Source organism: Rhinolophus sinicus, linkage group LG05 (assembly GCF_036562045.2).
Source record: "Rhinolophus sinicus isolate RSC01 linkage group LG05, ASM3656204v1, whole genome shotgun sequence".
Taxonomy (NCBI): Eukaryota; Metazoa; Chordata; class Mammalia; order Chiroptera; family Rhinolophidae; genus Rhinolophus; species Rhinolophus sinicus.
Window position 1 is genome coordinate 16,351,824 of NC_133755.1, and position 17,304 is coordinate 16,369,127.

The 17,304-nt window shown below is 52.4% G+C and overlaps 1 protein-coding gene across 7 annotated transcripts in view; it reads right to left on the reverse strand.

Annotated features, from left to right (window-relative positions):
- DNMT3A (DNA methyltransferase 3 alpha) overlaps positions 1–17,304 on the reverse strand; it is a 118,987-nt gene that overhangs the window by 65,768 nt on the left and 35,915 nt on the right. For 5 of the 7 annotated variants that reach the window (XM_074331764.1, XM_074331765.1, XM_019712718.2 and 2 more), the window contains exon 2: positions 11,422–11,675. In XM_074331764.1, the coding sequence (XP_074187865.1) occupies positions 11,422–11,484 (63 nt within the window). In that variant the 5' untranslated portion in view covers positions 11,485–11,675. Of the gene's footprint in view, positions 1–11,421; positions 11,676–11,829; positions 12,021–13,658; positions 13,819–17,304 lie in introns of those variants that run through there. The other 2 variants (XM_019712717.2, XM_019712716.2) reach the window with 2 other exon arrangements.

Below are 17,304 nucleotides of genomic sequence, written 5' to 3' on the forward strand. Positions count from 1 at the left end.
GCGTGTTCAGAGGAGCAGAAGAGGACACCGGGGTGGTGCTGTAGGTGCAAGGAAGGAGAGAGCTGCCAACCCAGAGGCCAACGTTGTCGGACGCAAAGAAGTCAAGGACACAGCAATGTGGCTGGGAGTGGTGATGGCAGCCCTGAGAAAGAGCACGTCCATACGCTGTGCAGAACGGCCTAGCAACGAGCATCAAGGCGCTGAAGGGACCATTTAAGGAGCCCCGCGGAGAAAGGTCTGAAAGAGAAGCCAGGAAGCCGGTGCCTGCCTGTAGGTGAGAGGGGACGGCACCGGGGCAAGGGGTGGGGAGGTCTCCGGTGGGGAGGCACATGCCCTGAGCTAGGCCAGGCTGCTAGTTCCAAGCTGTCTTCTGATACCTCACAGACACTCCCGTTTAAGAAAAGAACACTTGGATCTCAAAAAGAAAAAATATTAGCAATGCAGCTTAATATCTGTGAAGATTTCAATTGGATCTACACCACTATGGTGAATTTCAGGCTGAGGTGGTGCTTTTGGTCTGATCCCACCACTGCTAAATGGGTGCAGTCTTGATCCTTCTGATCAAGTAACTCAGCACTTACGAAACAATGAGTCAATATGAGATCATGGAAAGCACAGGGTGTACAGCGAACCAAAGTGCACACGAGCCCAGCTTGTCCATTTGCTAGTTGTAGGACCATCCTCTCTGAGCCTCAGTTTCCTCATCCATAAAATGGGTGTCCCTCCCACCTGCTTCTCAGGTTTTTAAGAGGACAGATGAACAAATGACTTGTGCCTTGTTGATTTTGTTCACTACTGGATCCTCAGAGCCTAGACCAGGCCCAGCACTTAGCAGGGGTTCCATGTGCCCCCAGACAAGACCTTACAGACTCCCCAGCGGCGGGAAGCCTGCCCAGGCCCCCATACTTGCCTGGAAAGCACTGGGCAGGACCCTGCAGAACCTCTGGCCATTCCTAGGAGTTGGGCCGATGGGCTGTAATGCACAGGGCAGCAGAAAAGAGGGGGTGCCAAAGTGAGTCAGGATCAGCCTAGGCAGCCATGGGGTCCAGAAAGACTCCTGCTGCCCAGAAATTCTGGGCTCTGAACTGTTTCTTTAACAAACTGCACTTCTTACAGAAGGTTCACTTGATTTTCTCACTTTCATTCTGAACTAATCAGAGATGCGAAAGCCAATCAGAGCCTCTGAGCAGGAAAAAAATGAACCATGGACACCACACAGCACTGACCCCAAAACAAAGGCACTTGACATTTCAGGACTGGCAAGCCTCAGCTTCCAGCAGCATGTGGAGAAAGCCTTTGGGGACCCCTGATAGGCAACCCCTGTGCCATCTGCAGACTTGCTGTCATTCCTCACCTTATGCCACATGTTTTTCCCTCTGTTGAATTCAATTCAGTGCAACACACCCAGGAGGAAGGGGTGGGTGCCCTAATGCCACGTGACCTGTCCAGGTCTTGACCCGTTGAAAGTGTGGAGATCACCAGAGCAGGCTGCCATGTACTGAACCTGTACCTTGGGGTGGCACAGGGCACGGCGCTTTACGCCCAGGCCAGCATTCACCCCAAGTTGTGCTTGGGGAAACCAAGTCTCCACAAGAGCCTGAGTCAGGCCTTGTACCCAGGTCTGAGTGACTCCGTGCCCTTTCCATCAGGTCCTGAGGCACAACTTTGTGACAGCTTGTTATCTGGGGCCAACATATCATTCTTCCGCGATGCAGTTACAAGTCAGAGGGCAAAGAGGAAGGTGATACCTTCTGCTCTGGGCCTGACTGCGTTCACACGGCCAGTTAGAGGGGTAACACCCGGAGAAGGCAGAGCAGGTGGCTCGGGGCCATGTCCCTTAAGGAGGCATAGCAAGGGGTTCATTCTCACATCTGTCACAGGGCCTGTTCCATTCAATATCTTTGCTGCTGGGTTGGGTAAAGGAATTTAAAGCATGCTTATCAAATCTGCAAGTAGCACTGAATTAGGAAGCGTCGCTAATACTCTAAAAGGGAAGAATCTGATCCACAGTGACTTGGAGCAGCTGGAAAACAGTAACAAACTTAGCAGGAACAGATCTGAGCCCAGGTTGGTTTCCTCATCTGTCAAGTAAGGGAACTAATTAGTCAATCCTTCCAGTGGGAGGTGGCCGGGGGGGCAGAACTGAGCTCCTAGTTAGGTGGGCTTTGGGAGGGCAGAGGTAGACTGGACTTTTTGCTCTGCTCTTTACTCACAAGTGACTTCCAGCTATTTAACCTCTCGGAGTCTCGCTTTTCTCACCTATAAAATGGGGATAATAGTATCTACCGCACGGCGATGTTAACAACAATTAAATGAAGTTATACAGGGAGAGTTAACACGCGATAGTCACTCAAGAACTGCTAACTTCCGCTCCCACGGGACATCCTGACCAGAACTATTCACAAAAGTGCCTCCCTCCTTTCCCCCTCCTCCTCCCTCCTGCCCCCATGCGAACCCCAGCTCACTGTCCTGCATAAGCAGCCATCACTCTCTGCTACAGACACACCCCAGCATCTAGCTGGTACTGCTGTCTTGAGCTACTCAAGAACAGTGGGGCTCCCTGATCCTCCCCAAATGCGAAGCTGATTATGTCACTGGGCAGAGCGTAAGCCCTTGCTGAGGGGCTCCCGGGAGCCTGCAGGATCAAGCCAGAGCCCCTTAGGCCATATGAAGGAAGGCCCCCAGGATCTGGCTGGCAGGCTTGGGCTCCTCTCCCCACTGCCTTCCTCCCACCTGTGCATAAACAGACCATACCAGGTGCCAAATGGGGCTGCTCCCGTCCCCAGCACCTCAGCATCGACCCTCCTTCAGGTTGACCAGCAAACCCTTACTTTTTCCAGTCTCATTTCCTGGATTCCCTTCCCTCTCATCCTCCACCTAGACTGAACTCATGGATGCTTCTCCTGTAGCACCCACTACCAGCACTGCAGCTGCCTGCTATTGTCCTGGCCGGGCCACCAGCTCCTTGAGGGAAGGGACTTTCTTATTCATCTTGGCATTCCCAGGCCGATGCACCTGCCACAGGGGAGGCACTCGAAAACAGTTGCTGAGTGACTGTCACATAGTAGGTGCCCGATAAAGAAGTCCACACACACAGAGAGGCACACATACAAATCTACACACCCGCACAAGTACAACCGTGCGTGAGTCTCCAGTGCTGCTCTGGTCATTATTATTCCAAATCCGGAAACAGGACTAACATGTACCTTCTCGGCTTAAACATAATCGTTTCACTTTACATTTATGTAACTCTTTACAGCTTTCAAAGCACCTTCCCATTTGGTGGCCTGTTAGATTAGGCAGCTACCATTAGCCTCTCTCAACTTCTGAGGCTATGATTTGACCTACATTTTCACACCGCTCACTGGATGGATTATTTTAAGCCACATACAACTTCTCATTCTGATGAGCTGGGCCGTGATGACAATCATCTCTCACATTTACGCCGTACATGGTAATTAACAAAGCATTTTCATATGCACTATTTCATTTTTATTCTTTATACTTTACAGAAAGCAGAGCTGGTATCATTTTTTTCCATTACACAGGCGGGAAATCTGAAGCTCAGAGAGGTTATCTAACATGTAAAGATCAGACAGCCAGGAAAGGAGGACTTTAGAAGCAAAATTTAAATCTTTTGATTCCCAGCCCATGGGTCTTTCCACAGCAACATGCTGTCACAGCCTACTAGGCCGTGTGTATACCCTCCTGACGTGTATACATACACACACAGAGAACCGTCAGGGTACTGTAAAGGCACACAGTGGCATTCACATGCACACAGCCGCACACAGCTGTCCCAGGGACTGTCACACCTAGACATAGTACTGTTCTCCCCAGGAGAGATGCGTCCCATGAGGCACTCCCCCAGACACAGCCAGCCAGACATACGTGCTCCCTTCAGAACATACACCGGATGCTACTGACCCAGCATCCATCGAGCAGATGTCTCAAGGTGGTGTTTGAGTCGAGGGGATGAACTTGCCGGATCTAGCCAGCCACTTGCCAGGGCCCCTGGGACGAGAAGCCCGCACAGTCTTTGCCAACTGTCTGGCTGGCCTCCCAGGGCCTGTCTGTGGTCACGGAATTCAGTGAAATGAACTGGCTTCTCGGGCAGGCAGAGCCCCGTTCTGGGCCACCAGGTCTGCAGAGCTATTGCCACAGGAGCCCACAGGGCACACTGCGCGCGCACGCACACAGCCTGCCCAGGTCGGGCCTGCAGACAGGTGAGTGACTGGTACACTGCTGGCAGATGGGCAGAGGCTGACTGTGTGAATGGCCATAGTTACACGTGGTGGCACCAGGAATCATGAGATGCTCACCAAGCCTCCTGCTTTTTCTGACCTCAGTCACCTCCCAAAGCTTATCGGATCTTTGTTTCAATTATGCAACAATATTCAACAAATATTCACTGACTGCCTAGTGGGTTTCCTATTATAATTATTGACGAAAGCCTCCCGTCCCTCTCAAAAGGTCGCGCTCCTGGATGGCGGCCACCATCTCCTGTTGGTCCCTCCGAGTCCCTCATAGCTCCCAGGTCCCTGCACACAGCAGATGCCCCAAGGTCGTCCTCCACACCCTATACACCACGCTGGGGACACACTGCCATCCGGAATGAGGCTCCGCGAAGCATGCGCGCAGCACACTGCAGCCCTGCCACGCTCCGTGGCCTCAGGGCTACTGTGAGGCCAGCCCAAGGCTGCGCTCAGAAACATTTACTGAGCATCTCCTTGTGCTGGGTAGAAAGATAAGCAAACAGGGAACTCAGTGTAGAGGGAAAGACCACCTGTGGATGAGTGCCTGACCCTGCGCTCAGGTCAGAGTGGAGCGTGCCCGTGCTCGGCCAGCAGCCACCTCCACAGACGCCCAGCCCACTCACACCCAAGCCTTCAGCAGCACACTCAGGCTCTGCACAGCACACGACCTCCTCCCCACCCCACCACACACCCTTGTTTTTTGGAGGGAAAGAATCCAGACAAAACTACTTCACAGACACGTGCCCTTTGCCAAGTTTCTTAACCCCCCTTCACCTCAATTCCTCATCTGTAAAATGGGATAATGACAGTTGGCGCTTCCTGAGCTATTGTGAGGGTGAAGTGAGTTAATTGCTGGGCAAAGGAAACTTCTTTATATGCCCTTCCACACGGTGGAAATGTGAAGCGGCACGATTATAAGCAACATCCTGAATGGCCCTGTGGCTCTCTGCAGAGCAGCTACAGGGCCTGAGCAGGTCCTTACCTTCCTGTGCCCAGGCCAGGTACCAGAAAGAAAGGGCATCTCACCTGCCCCCCCGCCCCATTTCCCAGTCGTCCTGGGACACCCACTGCAGCCCAGTTCCCTGCCCGCCCTCTTCCCCTCTGCAGCTTTCCCCTCCCCCGCCCCGTGGGACTCACTTCTTGGCAGAGGTGGGCTCCATCCCCAGGCGGGTCACTTAGGACATGAGGGACCCGAGGAACCTCAGGCTCAGCTGTGGCCCCTCACCCAGGCCTCTGAAGGTAGCCACAGACCTGGCCAGCAGGAGTCAGGTCTCCCTGCCACTTGCCTCAGTTTCACGTCTCTTCAGTGGGTAAAGGGAGGGAGAAGAGACGTCAGGCCCGCCCATGCCTGCAGACCCAGGGAGAAATAACCGTCCTTCCACACGGCAGGTTCTCAGCGGACTTTAAACCCACACCATTTACATCCATCTGCATGTTCTTCACTCTTCTCCCATGCCCTGGCGAGTCTAAGGACTGCAGGGGGTCTACACAAATGTGCAGCTAGGTGGGTGGGTAGGTGGGTAGGTAGATAGACAGACAGACAGACAGCTAGTTAGCTATCCAAAATCAATTATAAGACTGACTTACTATGTGCCGAGTTAAATACTCACACACACCATCTCATATAAACCTCTCGTTTCCCTGCTCAGAGGTCACATAGCTGGGTCACACGGCAGAGTCCAGGTTCAAACACAGGTCTGTCTTCAGCGTCCAGCCGACACCGCCCCCGCCCCCCAAGACTGTATTGACTGCAAGGTTAAAAACTTGACGTGTAGTAATATCTAACTTTGAGAACCTGAAGCATTAACGGTAGGCCCTGGGTAGCAGGAGTGGGCACTATTGACACCACCCATCTGCTCTACACGTCCAAGCATCTAATTGACTCCCCTGAGCTAAAATTGGATGCACCATTACTATCAGCTGTGTTCCTGAAGAGGTAAGGGTAAAGCTGCCTTTTCTGTAACTATTTAAATGTACTAAGAGGGATGCTATTTAAAAGACCCCTATAGTGACTATTATAAAGCAAAGAGCCTCCCCTAAGTGATGGCATGGGGGCATCTGAGTGCCATAAAGGCAGAATGTGCCTGGGGTGGGTAACAGGACTGTGGGCCAGCAGAACAACTGAGAGGGGAGCTGGAGGCATCCACCCAAGGATACCCTTGAGCTTGCACAGCAGAACGTAGGAAGTGCTGAGTACCCAAGGGAATCAGTACTCACCAGGCCAGTGGGTTGGATTTAGGTGAGGAGGGAGGAGCCCTGGCCACAGTGCTGACCCTAAATGCGGGCACACACGCATGCGCGCACACACACACACACACACACACACACACTTGCTGTGCTCCTCCCCGCAGTTTCTACCACCCAACAGCAAGCTATTGGGTAGGCATGGCTTACTTATGCTTGTATCTTCCTATCCCCTTCCCTTTAGGTCCTCTAGGAATGTTAATTGGGTTCACGCAACAGACTTGTGGAGCCCTACTGTATGCTAGGTACTGGAAAAGGTACCTGAGTCTGAAGCAAGACAGGGAGGGAGGGCGGAAGGAAGAGAAGGAAAGAGAAGCAATGTGTGCAGAGAGGAAGGAAGGAGAGAGGAGAGAGGGAAGGAAGGAAGAATGGTAGGAAGCAATGTGTCTTCATTGAAGAAAAAGTACCTGCTGTGTGTATGTGCGCACGTGAGCCCACGATCACGCATGCTAGCCTGTGTTTGTGAGTTATTGCAGTAGATGAAGTGTCCCCACTATCCACCCCAGGGCAGGAGCAGTTACACAGAGAAAAGCAGTCTCTGATCACCCCAACTTTCAGTCTAAACAAATATACTTGAACCTGTAGCAAAAGAAACGTGAGTGGGACTATGGAGCATCACAGCTGGGCGGCACCATTCACTCTATCCCCCTTCATGCAGGAGGCAGCCAGAAAAGCAGAAGCCAACAGTACAGGCTGCCTGGGTTCTAATCCCAGCACTAACACCTACCAGCTGTGTGAGTTCAGGTAAGTGACCTAACCTCTCTGAGCGTCAGTTTAAGTCTTTAACAAGATAAAGTGATGAAAATAATAGAGCCTACTTTATGGAGCAACTCTAAGAATGAAATAAGAGAAGGCAAGTACAGAGCTTACGAGAGCCCCTCGCCGATAGTCGGCACTCAGTGCATCTTAGATGTTATGTTTCTGAGGCCAGAAGGAATTGGGGAGCAGCAAGATCAGGGGCCCAGCCAGGGGCTTGGATTCCCAGCCAGTCACTGATTCATATTTGGGGATCTAAAGAAGTCCTTCCAGCTGCAAGGCTTGAAATGCTCTTGGTCCCCTTTCCTGCTCCTTTTGCCCCTCCCCCAGCCCTCCCCAGGGCCAACACCCTACCTCCCTGATCCCTGCTAAGCCAGGACCCAGGCTGCTGGCCTCCCTGCTGCTAACCTCCCACTCATCTCCCAAAAGGTCAGCTCCCCTCCTTCTGCTGCCGCCACATGTACCCAGGTGACTCACCGTGGCCAGAACACCGTGGCTCACACCCCCAAAGCTGCCTCCTCCCAGCTTCCCCAAGAAGCCCTCTCTGCCCCCCATATGGATGGGGCAGTCTGCAGGGAGCAGGGAGGCGGGGCAGGTGCCAGGGGGACACCACTCACACAGACCTCTCTGAGCATGCCCACCCACAGCTCTGTGCCCCGCTGGCCTGATTCTGGGCTCTAGGATTGCTCTCCTGTGGAAGGGTCTTACCCACTCTCATTTTCCTTTCTATTCTAGCCGCAAAATATTTCCTGAGCACCTATTCTGTGCCAGTCAAGCACCTATTCTGTGCCAGTAGGGCTGGGTATTGTCCTCACCAGTACTTCTCCAATCCCCTAGAGAGCTGGTTGCAAGGATTGCTGAGTCCCATCCCCAGAGCCTGTGATTCAGCAGGTCTGGGGTGAGGCCCAAGCTTTTGCATTTCTAACCTTGCCAGGTGCCGCTGATGCTGTTGGTTTAAGAATCATATATTTTTATTATTATATACGTTTCAAGTGTACATTATAATTTAACATCTGTATACATTACAAAATAATCACCCCCAAAAGTCTAATTATTATGTGTCACCATGCAACTGACCCCCGTCTCCTCTTTCACCCACCCTCAATCCCATTACCCCCTGGTAACCACTGACGTGTTTTCTGAGTTTATTTTTGTTTGTTCATTGTTTTGTTTTTAGATTCCACATATGAGTGAAATCATACAGTATCTGTCTTTCTCTTTCTGACTTATCTCACTTAGCTTTATACCCCCAAGCTCCCCTATGTTCATGGCAGCTTTATGTACACCGGCTGCGATACAGAAACAACCTGTGTCCATCGACGGATGATTGGACAGGGATCACATTCTGAGAACCACTAGTCCATTACAAACTGTAATTCAAGGCAAACTGGAGCAAGAGCTTTGACCAGAGAAGAGGAGAGAAAATTAGGGAAAGGGCAGAGCAGGCGGAGGAAGCAGCATAAACAAAAGCCTGGCAGCTCCAGGAAGTGCTGGAGTGAAAGGTGCATGGAGGCGGGGCAGGAGGGTGGCTGGAAGGGCACGTGGGGCCAGTGGGTGGTCACACCTCTTCCCTCTGGCTCCCCAAGCAGTTCCTTTGTGCCAGGTACCCCTGGCAACTCTGCCAGGCTCCTTGGACTCTAGCCCGAGCCCATCATCCCCCTCTGCAGGGACACGGCACCCCCGCCCCAGGCCTGGCTTTCACAGGCTGCTGTGGGTGGCTGTCAGTGTCTCTACCCACCCTCCCCGGGTGACTCCCTGGAACTGTGGGAGGCAGCCCAGAGGTGCCAGGGAGATTTGCCAGGTGAGCAGGCGTGTGTGCTGTGGGCGTGGCTGGCCGGGGAGGAGCGCCCGCCTTGCCCCAGCCCCTGTCTACCAGCTCACTCTATCTGCACCAGGATCTGGGGCTGGGGCTGTGTTTGTTGCCGCTTGAGCCAGAGCAGTTACTATGGGTAGATAATAATAGCAATCGTAATCCCTCATAATTGGACCAGACTTTGCTATCTGCAGGGCACTTCCATGCCCATGACCTCATCTGACTTCCACAACCACCCTGTAGGACAGGCACAGCTAGAATTACTATCCCCATTTCACAGCTGAGCAAACGCAAGCCCAGATGGCCTGAAGTCACATCTCCAGGAAGTGGCATACCCAGGCCTGGGATCGGGGACTTCTGAGTCTTCGTTCAGTGCCCTTTCTCTATTGTGAACCATCATAACAGAGCACCCGGTCTGCTGCTGTCCCTGGGAGGGGCCAGCAGCTCTGCTCCCCAGGGCATCACAGCCCTGTAACAGGAGGGATTTGGCCTGGCTGCCCCACCTTCCCCACCTGTGGGAGGCAGCTGGCCACCAAGTACATGGACACAAAGCTGTCTAAGCACCAGTTAGGACGTCGGACTGGGGGAGGAGGGTCAGGGTTCCCTGATCCAACAGAGGAGCAAAGCCAGGCTCAAGGAGGAGAAGGGACTCATCCACGGCCACAGCTGCCACTAGAGAGCACAGGCGGCCATAGATGGTCCCGACTCAGTGGTGGCAGGGTCTGGATATGCTGCTGATTCCCGGGCAGGAGCAGCCCAGGAGCCCCGTGGGGTAACCTGGACTACCTGTTTTTTTTTTCCCATGGGGTCAGAAACATGGAAATGAGCGGTCGCCCCTAGGAGCCCTGCCCAGTGGGCCACAGCACGTACTTTCTCACTAGCTTGCTAGGTATACACCTGTCCATGACACTCTGCAGGATTCCAGGCTGGGAAGGCATGTGTCTGGGCTTCGTGCGTGCATGCATGTGTGCGTCCGTGTGTCCATAACCAGACCCACGTAGGCGGGGCAATAAGAAAGGCTCCGATCTAGGAGGAGGGAGACCAGGCTCCCATCTGGACCCACCACTGAGTAACTGGGCTCAGCCTCCTCATCTGTAAACTAGGGCCATCTGTCCTTGCCCCACTTGTTTCAAGGGTTGTCCCCGAGGATGAATTGGATAGAAACCACCCAGAAAACAGAAACAGTCTCTAAGAATGAGCGAGCTCAGGAAGGAGCTGAGCACGTGTGAGGGAGGGTGAACAGAGAGCAGGTCTCACAGGTGACCCTGACGGCAGGCAGGCCAGCAGAGTTGACACTCCTCAGAGTACTCAAGGCTCCACACTTGGTACCAGGTGTCCACCCTTGTTCCAGAAAACCAAACTGTGCCCCATGAACACACCCTGCTACCCTGATACGAACAAGCTCACCACCCCTCACCCCTGCTCAGGGGAAGAAGAACAGGCAGAGGGAACTACGGAGACCAGGGCATGACAGATAGGACAACACAGGAAGGCCTGTGGCTGGCTCAGCTTCCCGGGAAGGGTGGCGGCAGGGTTTACTATCCCGCTGACAGGGAGAAACAGAGTCTACGTGTTGAGGGTTCGAGGTGGCTTTGCATATAGGTGGACACAATTTGGTGAGGTCCCAAGGCAACCTGTCAGGACCTACTAGCAGGGACTCTCCCCAGTCTGCTATGGCCTCCTCTAACTGATTTAGACCCTGGATTTCAGCAGAAGGGTGAAGAGGTCACCTCTCATGGGGCTCTGAAAACAAGGAAGTCACTAGCTCCACGAGCAGAAATGACACTTGCTCAGAGCCTGGGGTGGCGGTGGAGGATGGGAAATCACCGTCTCCCCATGACGCTGTCATCCTGAGCACACAGCACACACTGCCCTGGGTCTGACTCTCTGTGCCAAAGGGGAGCCCTCATTAGGCTTCACGTCAACCAAGCCCCCCTGAACTTGTCTTTGGCCTCCCAGAAGCTACTGAACACCGCGGGGAAACAGGCAGCTAAAACAGGTAAAGTGACTCGCGTGAGGACACAGCCAGTAAGAGGTCAATTCCAAAAGGAATCTAGAGCTGGGGACGCTGCAAGGCCGACCCAACCACTGCACAGACCTAAGGTCTGAAGCTCTGCTCAAACACCCGCAGGGGATGAGGGGGAAGTTTGGGTCCTGAAGTCTGACTACCAGGCTCTGACCTCTGCAAGCCTCAGTTTCCTCATCACCAAAAGGGGCTATTTGTCCTCCCTCTGCCCTGTGTGCGAACTGAGCAGTGGTCCGGCACTCAGCACGTCTGAGCTGTCATGGCTGGGGGACGGCCCTCCCCCTCCCTGGGCTCCGAGAGGGTCCCCAGCAGAGCCAGCTGCTCACCTTGCGGTCCTCCTCCCGCTCTGGAGCGGAGCTGCTGGTGTCCCCGGGGCCGCTGGAGGGCATTGCGGGCAGCTGGGTGGTGGGAGGCAGGCTGGGGCTGCGCGGGGCTGGAGGGCTGTTTGGCTTTGGGGAAGGAATTATCGTGGTCTTTGAAAGCAAGAGTTAAAACTTAGACATAGATCCGGGTGCAGAGTGAAAGTCCGGTGAAACTCTGCCTCAGGCTGCCTGTGGGTTTGGGCTTCCGATGGCTCCACCTGTGAGGGAAGAGAAGAGGGGTCAGCAGGGCAGGCACCCCCAACCCAGGCCCCACCTGACTCCCAAGCCCTCCCCTGGGCAAGGCCCTCAGCCCCAGGTCATGCTGGCCTTTGAGGCCTGTTTCCCCGACCTCACTTCTCTTCCCAGCCTCACCAGCAGCTCAGGCCAGCTTAGCACTCCAGAGAGTAGGGGGAACCGAGGTAGACTCAGCTCGCACGGCACTGCCTGGCTTCCCTCAGGGCCACCTCCGGCCTCTGAGGCCTCCACGTTGCCGTGGCACAGTGGGCGCCACTTCTGGGGCTTCCAGCTGCCTCCCGCCTCCTCCCTTCTCTTCATTCACGTCTGTTCTTTCATTTGAAAGCTTCCCGCACCCTCCCTCCCACCCCAACCACCCCCTGGGAAATCCCAGAGGTCCCAGCCCAGCTACATTTTCCTTCTAATCTGTACTCCCCACATGCCCCCACCCCCACACCGCTCCCCCACCAAGTGGAGGAAGTGATCGGCAGTCACAGGATGTAGTGAAATGAATGTCACCTCACTTTAGGACCAGCGCCTGTGCCCAGAGAAAGCTAAGGTTGTACTCAGGCTGTGCAGGCTGAAGGCCTAGGTTTGTAGTGCTGTTGTGAGAGGACACCCTGGTGGCAGAGGCCACAGCCACGGCCACCCGAGGGAGGACGTGAGGTCCCTCTCTCCCCCACCCCACGAATAGGCCCCATTTGCCTTCAAAACCTGGTGGGCTTGAGGGGGCCCTCCAAACCCACACAACTGAAGTTTAGGGGATTTTCATCCTCCCTGCCTCAGGTGTGGGCCTCAAGCCAGTGAAATAACAAAGCCCTCGCCGTAGGCCTCAGCTGGGGGTTGGGGTGCTTCAGCTTCTACCCTTGTCACTCAGAGACACAGTTCTCCTGCTCCCCACCCCCCAGAAGGAGACATGGGCCAAGCCCCTGCCTCCAGGGCGCCAGCCAGGGCCGGGAGGGGATTGGCAGGAGAAGGAAAGTGGGAGGCAGGCTGGATCTGGGCCCACCCACACCCTTCCCCTTCCAGTTCCTGGTTCTGCTTCCCCCGGCTGCCCCTCCCTCTAGGGCTTCTTCTCTCATCCCTCTCCAGCCAGGCTCCCTGGAAAACCAGGAAGTGGAGAAAGCACAGGCTTGGGTCTCCCAGGGATACAGCCTCTTCCCCAGGGATGGGTGCCTGGCTGGGAGGCAGGTGCCCAGTCCCGGCTCTGCCCCAGGTGTGGAGGGGTGAGCTGGAGCTGGGAGGAGCCTACTTAGGGCCAGGACAGGAGCAGCCGGTAAGTCAAAACCCAGAGAGGCTGCAGATGCTCCATGCCCCACAGGTGAGCCCTAAGGAAACCCCACGTGTGTGGCACACTTCTATGCTTAGGACTGTGTTAGGCTCGGTGCATGTCTGCTACCCAACACAAGCGGGAGGAGATAGCGAGAGAGATAGCAGCTCCACATGTCAGACACTGTGCTAAGCACGTGACAGACGTTCCTCCTTTTGGCAGCTACTGGCATCATTACTGTCCCTAGTTTACAGTTGAATCTAAGGCTCAAAAAGGTTAGGACTTGTCCACATTGCAGTGTCAAAGCAGAGGCTTGAATCCACATCGCTGACTCTAAAGCTCTGAGTGGGTCTCTACGAAGCTCCATTCTACAACTTTCACCATCCCGCAGAAACAACACTTGAGAGCCCACTAGCGAACTGGTCCAAACCAGAACTCCACAAAGCTTCCATCCATTATCAGCCAGCGATTCCCCCTCAAACTCACTCCCTGTTTTAGCACAAATGTCCTCAAGCACCCCCACGTCAACGCCTTTTAAAGGATGTGGAAGCGAAGAGAGGCAGAGTCTGGTTAGAAAGAACACTGAACCCAGAGTGAGCAGTGGGTTCTAGTCTCGACTGGGGCTTCTCTGGCCCTCAGTTTCCTCATCCATTAAGTGGGAGAGTTGGACTAGATGATCTATCTACAAGACATCTACCTTGGTCCTGCCAAGCTGTTGGAGGCCCCCAAGAGCAAATGGGAAGTAGACAAGGCTGGGACGTCTTCAGGAGCCCCCAAGAGCCCCCGAGTGGAATCCGTGGAGACACAGGCACAAAGTAAGAGGCAAAAAATGTTGCCTAGAAACATCCAGGAGGCTTCTGTGAGAGAAAAAAACACAAAACACTTTCAGAGAACCTCTGGCTGCCAGTGAGAAGAGGATGGAAGCAGGAGGGAGAAGCAGAACATTACACGGCATTGACCCTGATGGCAGACACCCCGGAAAGGAGAGGAAATGATCTTTCCTCCTGCCCTCCCTCCAAATAACTCCTGCTATCTGAGCTGCGTACACTGTCCTCACAGCAAATGCAACTGACATAGGTCAGTCTTTAGGTTCCTTTGTGCTCCTCACTGGAACAGACCTGTCAGCAAATGTCCCTCCCCATCACCCAGCATCGTCTAAAACCATGCAGCATATGGCCAGGCAAGCCATGCACTGCACAGCTCCAGGGGCCACTGTGATGGCCAAGGGCCAGACCTCGACACAACGCTTGCCGCCTGCCCTTAGAAGCTCCCTTCTCTCCAGCAGCCCTGCCAAGGGGCGTGGCCTGCTGCTGGGCCCACAGTCCCAACACAGCGACATGTGTCCACCATGACAGTTCACCAAGCAGCGTCCTGCTGCTCCTGGCACTGAAGCCTTCCCTGCACCCGTGCCAAAGGCGGCCCCACAAAAACCACCACCGAAGAAAAATCCTTGCCAAGACCCTACCACCAGGACAGGCAGCTTTGATTTCCTCCCTTATACTTCTAATGTCCCCCGTGGCCGTGAATAATGTTTATAACAACCACTTCACAATAATATTTTAAGGAACCCCATCACGAAAATGTCTTGGTAGCACAACTGACAAGATCACTGTCATCACGATGTCCATGACAAAACTGCTGTGGAAAAAGAACTGGGACTTTGAATATACACACCGAATTTCACTATCTTCTCAAGCCAACGCAGTACAAAGACTTAAAAACAAATAAAGTCATAGATGGGGCTGAACAGAGAGGAGACCCCACCAACAAAAGGTGTGACAGCCAAATTTCAGAAAGCACACAAAAGCTGATTTATAAGGGGCCGGCCCGGTGGCTCAGGCGGTTAGAGCTCCATGCTCCTAACTCCGAAGGCTGCCAGTTCGATTCCCACATGGGCCAGTGGGCTCTCAACCACAAGTTTGCCAGTTCAATTCCTTGAGTCCTGCAGGGATGGTGGGCTCTGCCCCCTGCAACTAAGATGGAACACAGCACCTTGAGCTGAGCTGCCACTGAGCTCTCGGATGGTTCAGTTGGTTGGATGCGTCCTCTCAACCACAAGGTTGTCGGTTCGACTCCCACAAGGGATGGTGGGCTGTGCCCCCTGCAACTAGCAACGGCAACTGGACCTGGAGCTGAGCTGCGCCCTCCACAACTAAGAGTGAAAGGACAATAACTTGACTTGGAAAAAAGGCCTGGAAGTACACACTGTTCCCCAATAAAGTCCTGTTCCCCTTCCCCAATAAAATCTTTAAAAAAAAAAACTAAAAAAAAAAACAAGCTGCTTTATAATGGAGTCCTTAAAAGACACTTGACGTGATAGTACCAGGTGCCCTGGGACCTGGGAAGAAGGACGTGTGTGTGAAAATAAAGAGGACAGAGGGAAAGAAGCAAAGCCCCTCAATTCACCTCCCCCAGAAGTCTGGAGGTTTATTCTACGCAGAGTGAAGGGTCTGTGCAAACAATCAACTAGCACAGTTGAGACCAAAGGTAATATACCAAAACCTAGGAGATGAAGGTTATAATACATGTGACATTGGGTCCTGCCAGCTCCCCACTCTGGGCTCCTAGAATACTGGCAGCCAGACCCTTATCTTCTTCTCTGGAGAATCTAATCAGTCCAAGAGGAAAAGCCTAAGGATACAGATACTGACACCAGAACCCAAATGATGTCCAAATAGCTCGTTCAGGACCTGTAAGTCAACAAGCTCCACCCTCATGCTCATATCCTCCAATCAGCTTTTTTGTCCCCTGTTCATAATCTTGAAAGGATGACCAAGGACCACTAGACATCCGAGGGAAGCCTCTAACTTGGAAGATAGAGACTAGAACAAATAAACCAGAACCAAAACAAAACACAACACAACTTAAAGGCGACAGAATTTATGCACGGGGAAGACATTCATGAAACAAGAATGTGATGCTATTAAACAAGGACATTCAGAGAACAAAAAAGAATGCCCAGAAAGAAAAATTATGCTAGCAGAAATGCAAAACTCAATAGAAGGGGTATATTAAAAAGAAAAATAGAAAATAGGCGAGGAAGAAAAAAGAAAATGCTCCAGAAGTTTCCATATCTGAAAAATAGGAGGTACGGAAAGAAAAAAAAACAAAACAGAGGGGACAAAATTACCCATGAAATAACTCAAGAGAATTTCCCAGAACTGAAAAACATGAGGTGCCTGATGGAAAGGACCCACTGAATGTCCCACACAGTGGTTGAAAACAGACACACACCAAGGCACATTACTGTGAAATTTCAGAACACTGGGACACAGAGAAGAGGGAAAAAAATGACATACAAAGCTACAGAATTCAGAATGGCTTCAGCTTGCCTAACGTTAATATTAAAAGCAAGAAGACAAAGGACCAATGCTTGAAATTCTCCAATTAGAATTATTTACCAAACCTAATCACAATTTAAGTGTAAGAGTAGACTAAAGAGATTTTCAGACACTCCTTTCTCGTGAAGCATGGGAAGGTGTCCTCTAAGACACCGGGGAAAAGGGAAGGGAATCTCCAGAATTAAGGTGAAAAGAGGCCAGACAAAGCCATCGAGGACCACTGTTCAGATGTCAGCCATGTGGCTAAAACTCACGTATGCTGAATGTTGTCACCCCATGCCCTCTACCATTGAACCGTCTTTTTAATCTGAAAAACCACAGGTGTTCACTCACTCACTGTACTCTGCTGTCTGAACTCAGGAACTGAATGGATTTGGATATTGACAGGTATCTGTCCTGGGTGACATGTTCCAAATGTAAACTAAGCAAGATGAAGACATGAGATCTAGAAAACAGGAAATCCAATCATAAAGCAGGCAAAAGGTACGCCAAGGAAGTCACAGAATGGCAGCTGCAATGTGCCACGTACAGAGAGCAAGAGAATGGACAACTCAAAAAATGGAACTGAAACATGTAATACTTGACATGGCTGTCCCTGTGGAAAGCCATGCTGACAGCTATTAGAAGGTGTAGCAGGAATTAGCAAAAGCTACAAAGAGAATAAGGCAGACGGAAACACAAGCTAGTTATTAACTTTAGGGAAAACGAAAAGAAACTATGGTAGTACACTATAAGACTCAGCTGTGAATAATAGTGGCATTAGTTGATATAACACATATGTGGATGTATATACACATATATATGTAGTATACGCATACACTACATAGTATATTCATTTCCCATTTGCTGCTCTTACAAATTACCACAAAATTAATTGCTTAAAACAACACAAATTTGTTATCTTGCAGTTCTGGAAGTCAGAAGTCCAAAATGGTTCTCATCACAGGGTTAAAATCAAGGTGTTGGCAGGTCTGCATTCTTTTCTGGAGGCTCTGGGGAGAA